General features: G+C 42.0%; 1 protein-coding gene across 2 annotated transcripts in view; it reads right to left on the bottom strand.

Annotated features, from left to right (window-relative positions):
• LAMP2 (lysosomal associated membrane protein 2) overlaps positions 1-6906 on the bottom strand; it is a 43481-nt gene extending 36575 nt beyond the window's left edge. Inside the window, exon 1 of one of the 2 annotated variants that reach the window (XM_003797015.3) lies at positions 6704-6906. In XM_003797015.3, coding sequence (XP_003797063.1) covers positions 6704-6767 — 64 coding nt within the window. In that variant the 5' untranslated portion in view covers positions 6768-6906. The remainder of the gene's footprint in view (positions 1-6703) is intronic. The other variant, XM_012809662.2, reaches the window with a different exon arrangement.
• Between the last annotated feature and the right edge of the window lie 1757 nt (positions 6907-8663).

An 8663-nucleotide genomic window follows, 5' to 3' on the forward strand; every position in this document is an offset into this window, starting at 1 on the left:
GAGGCAGGAGAATCACTTCAGCCTAGGAGTTGGAGGTTGCTGTGAGCTGTGATGCCACGGCACTGTACCCAGGGCAACAGCTTGAGGCTCTGTTTCCAAAAAAAAAAAAAAAAAACCTGAAGCAAGAGGATCCCTCAAGCCCAAGTTGGAGGTTGTTGTGAGCTATAACGTCAAAGCACTCCACCCAAGGCAACAGCTTCAGATTCTGTCTCAAAACAAAACCAGGACATAGATACATATAGTACCTATTTCTACTCAGAGTAAGGGTTTTACTACAGGTTTAAGTCAGACTGTTTCTCATCTACAATTCCTAGTAATAGGTACACTCACTGCATTCACTTATACTCTTGCTTTTTGGTTAAGACTCTTAAAACAGGAAAGTAATGGCTGGGCAAGGTGGCTCACACCTGTAATCCTAACTCTCTGGGAGGCCAAGTCAGGAGTCTCCCTTGAGCTCAGGAGTTCGAGATCAGCCTGAGCAAGAGTGAGACCGCAACTCTACTATAAATAGAACAAATTAGCTGGACATTGTGGTAGGCACCTATAGATAGTCCCTGCTACTCAGGAGGCTGAGGCAGGAGGATCACTTGAGCCCAGGAGTTTGAGGTTGCTATGAGCTTTATAACCCTATGACACTCTAGCCTGGGGCAACAGAGTGAGACTATCTCAAGAAAACTCCCCCAAACAGAAAGCAATAACATAATTCCAAGCTAAGAATGTTGAACACACGAAAAGGAACAATAAAAGTTAATAAAATTATGATTTTTAGGCTACAAACTGGCTTAGTTCACTTAAGGTCAGAAAGTGAGTAAGGAAGCAAGATTCAAGACTACTCAACTAATGGAAAGTGCTTATTGCTGAGCAGTGTTTTTGGCAGACCTCCAGAATTCTTTCACAACAGTACAGCAAGATACCAACAAGTACTTATAAAGTACGCTTTTGGATTTAGGGAAACCTCTGATCACTTTAACATGCAATTATGATCAGAATGCAGTACAGGAAAAGCAACCTTCCTGCATCAAGGGTCGTCTAACTCAGCTTCAGTGCTGCGAAGTAATCCTTGGTTACAGACAAAATCTAACCAAGGATATAGGGGAAGAAAGCTGTTTCCAGGAGAAATATTTGAATATTCACAATCCTGTCAGATGTGATAAACAATGACTAACGAACTAGTGACAAACCTGTTCTTTCAAGTATCTTTATTATAGCTAAAATCATTTTGACAGAATCTTAAAGTCAAAGTTATCAGTTAAATGAAACGTGCTTAGGCTACAGAAAAATCTCAGTGTTCACTTTCTCTGTTTTAGACTGCCTTTAAAACAGTAATATTCAACTGGTGTACTGTGTGCCAAGAAAATTTATTTTTTATTTTTTTCCAAGAAAATTTTTAAAGATCATTAACCAGGCTGGGCACGGTGGCTCACGCCTGTAATCCTAGCAGTCTGGGAGGCCGAGGTGGGTGTACTGCTTGAGCTCATGAGTTCCAGACCAGCCCGAGCAAAAGTGAGAACCTATCTCTACTAAAAACAGAAAAACTGAGGCAAAAATAGAAAAACTTGAGGCAACTCAAGATCACTTGAGCCCAAGAGTTGGAGATTGCTGTGAGCTATAATGCCACAACACTCTACCCAGGGTGACAGCTTGAGACGCTGTCTCAAAAATAAGAAAAAAAAAAGATCATTATTTTCAAAAGAAATTCAAAGCACAGTAAGTACATTCTTTTTTTAATTCTATTTTTGACCAACATAATTTAAGTATGCTGTAGAAGTGTAAATATAGGTTCAAGTGTGCCATGAGATAAAAAAAAAAAAAAGGTTTAAAAACACTGCTTTGTGGGTGGCGCTAATGGTTCAGTGGGTAGGGCACCAGCCCCATATACCGGGGGTGGCAGGTTCAAACCTGGCCCTGGCCAAATTGCAACAAAAAAATAGCTAGGCATTGTGGTGGGTGCCTGTAGTCCCAGCTACTCTGCAGGCTGAAGACAAGAGAATAACCTAAACCCAGGAGTTGGAAGTTGTTGTGAGCTGTGTGATACCAAGGCACAATACGGAGGGCGATAAAGTGAAAGTCTGTTTCTATTTTTAAAAAAATTAGAACAACAAACACTACTCTAAAAGGACATATTGGTTCTTTGTGAAAACTGACCTCTCCTTACCAAGGACCTTGTATTTCTCCAGATCACCCTCCATAACTAGGAAGGTATATCTGAAGGGTATAGCTAAGGGACTAGCATACTATGTGGGATTATACTTTAGTAAAGTGGTTTATAATTATCTGGACTGCTTAGCACTGATCTTAAAGTTCTCAATCCAAAGACATAAAAGAACGTTTTGCAAAACATTTTAAAGTTTAAGGTAGAAAAAAGGAGAACAAGATAGTCTAGTTCACCGTCTGATCCCCAGTGCCCACCAGTGAATACCCTTGACAATAATTAAGGGTTAACCATGTTCTAGGCCTTATGCTAGGTAGACAGTGGGACATAACAGTACATAAGATAGTTTCTGCTCTCAGAGACTAATACCATACAGCATTCTGGACTGGAACCAGTAGAAAAATGAGCGGAAAATAGGCTAGTGTACTAACCTAAGAGTCTGTGAATGACAAGATTTATTTCTAGTCCTCCAAATGGTCACACGGCTGACCTCCTTCCAATACTCTAGTCTCTGCCCAAATGTTACCTAATAATGGAAGGCCCTTTGATCACTTAATATAAAGAAAGGTCAGGCGGCACCTGTGGCTCAAGGAGTAGGGCACCAACCCCATATACCAGAGGTGGCGGGTTCAAACCTGGCCCCAGCCAAAAACTGCAAAAAAAGAAAAATAATAATAAAATAAAGTAAAATAAAAATTAAAAAAAAGAAAGGTCACCCCCCCCATCACCATCATCTGTTCATTTCCCTTCCTTATTACCTGCTTAACTTTCCTCACAGTGTTTATCCCTATATGACATTGTTTTGTTTATCTGTTGTCTTCCCCCGCTGAAACATAAGCTCTATGATAGCAGGGACCTCATCTGTGTTATCCACTGCTCTGTCCCTTTCACCCAGTATCATGTTTGGGACACAATAGACATTCAATAAATACTTGTGTGAGAGAGGGATTCCTACCAGTGAAGCACACACCAAGAATATTTTTATGAAGTCTTTCCCACCCAGAAAAGCCTCAAACAAACAAACAAAAAAATCACAAGTCAAGCAAATTATAAGAATAAATATCCACAGAAGCAGCCTGAAATCTATGTTGCCACAAAGGGACATATAATTAAGCAATGATACTAGGAAAGGATTTCATCCACTACCCTCTTTATGATGCCTCTGAATAACAAAGCTTTTCTTCAGAATGTTCTCTGGTAAGTTATAATTCATTCAAATAAACATCAGCATAATTTAATCTCCATGAAAAAGACCAATACACAGCCTAAGAATCCTTTTCTAAACTTACGCTAAAGCAGCTATTTTTAAAAGGCTATGGGTGGAGCTGGAGTTATAAAGTTATAAAGTGAAACTGGCACAGCTAGAGAACTAATGCTAATGGGACTAAAAATTTAGGACAGATCCTCCTTTACTGGTACCTTCTAGAGTGCCCAGGCACAGTTCTAGGTACCTAGTAGGTACTTTACAAATATTTATGGAGTTTCAAAAATCTATTCTTGGTATCATTTTGATATAGAAAAGCAACATGCAAAACCCACCAAGCAACTACTAAGTTCTTTTCTTTTTTTTGAGACAGAGTCTCTGTAGTCCCAGCTACTAGGGAGGCTGAGGCAAGAGAATCACCTAAGCCCAAGAGCTGGAGGTTGCTGTGAGCTGTGATGCCACAGCATTCTACTGAGGATGATGGAATGAGACTGTCTCTAAAAAAAAAAGAGAGAGAGAGAAAGAGTCTCAAGCTGTAGCCCAGGGTAGAGTGCAATGATATCACAGCTTACAGCAGTGAAGCACACACTAAGAATATTTTTATGAGGTCTTTCCCACCCAGAAAAGCCTCAAACAAACAAACAAAAAAATCACAAGTCAAGCAAATTATAAGAATAAATAACCACAGAAGCAGCCAACTCCAGCTCTTTGGCTTAAGCGATTCTCTTGCCTCAGCCTCCCAAATAGCTGGGACTACAGGCGCCCGCCACAAGGCCCGGCTATTTTTTATTTTTTGGTTGTAGTTGTCATTGTTGTTTGGCAGGCCCGGGCTGGATTTGAACTTGCCAGCTTCAGTGTTATGTGGCTGGCGCCCTAGCCGCTGAACTACAGGCGCCGAGCCAAGCAACTACTAAGTTCTTAGGAGAAAAAGCCACATGAGAGGACTCTGAGCTCCACACTAAAACAAGAGCTGTCAGAGAAAGAAGCTGTATACAAAGATGGTTTCTAGTTCATCCTGGCACCTTTTATAAATCAGATCTAGGTACATTATTAACTTTTATTCCTCCAAATCCTGCTCTGAACTTGGAGATGAAGGGAATCAATCTTGGAAATCTTCCAAGAAGATGAATCTAGTTAGTCCTGATCAATAAATGGCAAACTGGCAGATGAGCTGATGGGTTCTTTTATGTGCTTCTTTTTGCCTGTTTATTTTCTGCAGTGAGCAAGCACTGCTTTTGTAAAAACAAAACAAAAAAAGCTTTCATTAAATAACAAAAAAATTTAATGACACAAAAACCAACAAGTAGGACAGCTATTATTTTTTTTTTCACTTTCTGCAAACAATAACAGTGTTGTATTTGTGCACAGATTCAATTGGCAGGGAACTAACTATTTAACAGATGCCTTGGTCAGATGTGTTCTAGTCACTGATAAGGTACTTTCCGTTGTAAACAATCCTCTCTTAAGGTCAGTTGGCAGTAAGTGTTTTGCAGTACAATTAAAGCTTCAAATTAAGTGTTCAAGCAAAGTCTCACAGCCCCCTTTCAGAAATGCTACAGAAGTTTCCTGCACCCTGTGAAAAGCTGGACTAGATCAGGAATTTGCAACCCCCTTGGTGTCAGGACCTCTTAACTCTCTTATCCACTGAGGACCTCCAAGAGTGCTGGTTTATGTGAGCCATATCTATCAGTATTTACCATACTAGACATTAAAAATGAGAAATGAATAAAACATAAGAACATCAGAACCATAAGAGTAGTGATGTCATCACATATTATGTAGCCTCTGGAAAACTCCACTGTACATTGGTAGGAGGATGAAGGTGAAAAAGACAAATATCTTCTTAGTATTATTCTGAAGAGTTCTGATCTCACAGACCCCTGGAAAAGCTTGAGAATCACTTGTTTAGATATCAAGAACTCTGCCAATGCTATGGTTCTGGGGCAGTTTCTCAACTTTGGCACCACTGACATTTTGAGGCAGATAATTCTTTATTGTGAGAGGCTGTCCTGTAGTTAGTAGGATGTTTAGCAGCATCCCTGACCTCTACCCACTAGATACCAAAAGCAAAACCCCTGTTGTGATAGCCAAAAATGACTCCAAATATTGCCAAATGTCCTCTGGTTGAGAACCGACTGTTCTAGGGTGTTGATTTTATTCTACTGAAATGTGAATTGCAAAACATTATGCCTCTCATTATGCTTCTCAGACTCCTAGTATGTCTACTTCCTTCCCATTCCCATCTAGGTCCATTCCCTCTGTTCTTTTGTTAGGTTAAAACAGCAAAAGCCAGTGAGCAGGAACCAGTACAGGATGAATCAGGTCAGAAGAAACGCTCTGGCCAAAGTTTGCCTTTAGGCATTAAAGCTCTTAGAGACCCAGTGCCTATTGGGGCAGAGCGGGAACCTGGTCATAATTCAATCCTTAGCATGGTACCTACTCTGACCCTTCCAAAAAATGAGGTAATGGGCCACCTGTGAAATGGGAGAAGAAAACAAGAGACTCTGAAAGCAAGGAGGTAGTACACAAAACTCAAGATACGTATACTACCTAAAACCTCACTTCTGGGAGACCCTCCCAAACTGAAGTGGCTGGGGGATTTTTTTTGTATCAGGTCTGGCTGAGAGGAAGTACCAAAACTGGTAGAAACCAACATCCTCAACACCTTGAAGTCAGATAATCACTCCCTTATTCTCCAGAGATTGGGTCCAAGTTTTCTCTCCCGGAAATCGTCTCAGTCTCCTTAGGTTCCTTCACCCTCAAATTGTGACTACGAAACTCAAATCCAGCCTCATTTCTCATCTCTTGAATCACCCTTTCTCCATAGCCTCAAATTCCTACCTACAAAATTCCCAGCCTGTGCCTCTAAGGCTCGACGGTCCTATCTCCCTGCCCCCACACACACTTTTCCAAAGCTACTCCACGCGGGCACGGTCTCTTCCCTCCCAATTTTCTTTCTCACCTCATAGTTTTTCCACCATCTTCAAAACTCTTCCCTGATCCCAAGAAACCAGGACTCTCTTAATTGTCTCTGTCTCCTTAGTGTCTTCCCTAAATTACTGTTTCCACCCTGACTTTCTCCATCCTTCATTCTTCCCTGACTACCCGCTCCGCGTTCGCACCGCCTTTCGGCTCCTTTTTACTCTCATGGGCCCTTCTTCCCCTCCATCCTTCAGTCAGGCCTTCGTAGGTCACAGCTTGTCTCCTAAGGCCAACGGCCACCGCCCAGTGTCAGCTGCTGAGCCTCTCAAACCCCTCCCCCTCCAACCAGTCTTGCAGGTTATAGCCTTTGAACTGACGCCCCGGGCCCAGGCAGAGAGACCAATCAGGAGGGCCCCACAACTCACCCAGAACAAGGCAGAACAGAACGAGCCCCAAGCCCGGAACGAGGGACAGGCGGAAGCACACCATGATCTCGCAGAGCAGGCGGCAGCGGCGCAGCAGCGACGACGGCGGCGGCACTAAGAGCAGCAACACCGAGGAAAAGGCTTCCTGGACCTGGGACTACAGCACCAGTGACCACCGACCACAACGCTGCAAAAAGCCAACACTCGGCGCTTCAGAGAGAGTCATAAGACTAGGGGCGGGGCTCTTTTTTGCTTACAGCCAATGTTCGCGCTGGAAAGCGGAGAAAGGGGTGGTGATGTAGACGCCGGTGGGCGGGGCGACCACGCCCTGACTTTTTGGTTCTCAGCGATTTTTACGCGCCTAAGACTATGCGCGGACGGCATTTTCTAAACCTAAAGCGAGAGGAGGAACTTTTTAGGGCTGTAGTTAGTAGATTATTTCCGTTTTGGCTCCTTGAGGAAGAAGAGAAAAATTTTGCTGGCGCAAAAACAGTTGCTAGGCATAACAACGTAATACATACAAAAATAATACATGGGGCGGCGCCTGTGGCTCAGAGAGTAGGGCGCCGGCCCCATATACCGAGAGTGGCAGGTTCAAACCCCGTCCGGCCAAACTGCAACAAAAAAATAGCCGAGCGTTGTGGTGGGCGCCTGTAGTCCCAGCTACTCGGGAGGCTGAGACAACCGCATTGCCTAAGCCCAAGAGCTGGAGGTTGCTGTGAGCTGTGATATCACAGTAACTCTACCGAGGACAACAAAGTGAGACTCTGTCTCTGAAAAAAAATAATAATACATGATTATTCTCCAAACACTATCATTACCTGTGCAGTTCATGCTATTTAGAAAAATGAGGGAGCTAGAGGGTAGTGTGGTGTCATTGACCACTAGAGCAGGTCGTGGTCTTGACGTTCACCTAGTTACAACATCCTGCTTCTCAGTTGGGGAAATTGAGCTCAGCAACAAGAAGAGTCTTTTTTAAATGTAGAGAAAAAAATCAGAAAGAAATAAAAGAGAAAGACAAAGGGGAAAAAATAAAGATCATCCATATTCCTACTACCCAGGGAGCAAGAGACACTGTTTAACATCCTTATGTATGGGCGCACACACACACACACACACACACACATACCGTGTTACCCTGAAAATAAGACACTGTCTTATATCTATTTTTTCTGAAGAAGACACACTAGAGCTTATTTTCAGGGGATATCTTATATTTATTAAGTATAATATAACAATCTACATTTATTCAAATACAGTTAAGTCACCTTCTTCTGAAACCTGACAGGGGGAGCCGACCCTGTTGGTGGGGCTGGAGCTTGTGATGAGTGAACTCCTTTCCCCTAGCCATTCCCAGGTGCACAATAGGATGCCTGTGCAAGTGTGAATGGCTCGGAGAAAGGAGGTGTGGCAGATAAAAGGTATTCCAGTCTTCCTTACTGCTTGCTCCAAAATGAAGGGCATCACTAGGTCTTATTATTGGGGTAGGGCTTATATTTAACAAATGCATAGAAATCCTGCTAGGGCTTATTTTGGGGGTAGGTCTTATTTTCAGGGAAACACAGTAAATATATATATATACACACACATATATTCTTCACAGTATATATATATATATATATACACACACATACAGTATATACACACACACATATATATATATACACACACACATATATATTCTTCCAGATGTTTTTTTCTATGCATATACACACAAATATTCTGTAAAAAGTTCATACTAAATATACTGGTTGGTATATTTGACAAGTGAACAGAAAAAAACTAAAATATTCAACAGATGAAAGCATTCAAAAACTATAAAAATCTCTGGTTGGAGCAAAGAATTTATTCTCAAATGTTAGTTTCCAAAAGAATCATCTGGGGATGTTAAAAAACATACAGATTCCTATACCTTCATTCCCCAGAAATTTTGAAACCATAGGTCTGTGGCAGTCCTATG

The sequence above is a fragment of the Otolemur garnettii genome, unplaced genomic scaffold, assembly GCF_000181295.1.
Source record: "Otolemur garnettii isolate 467f Iridium unplaced genomic scaffold, OtoGar3 scaffold00110, whole genome shotgun sequence".
NCBI lineage: Eukaryota > Metazoa > Chordata > Mammalia > Primates > Galagidae > Otolemur > Otolemur garnettii.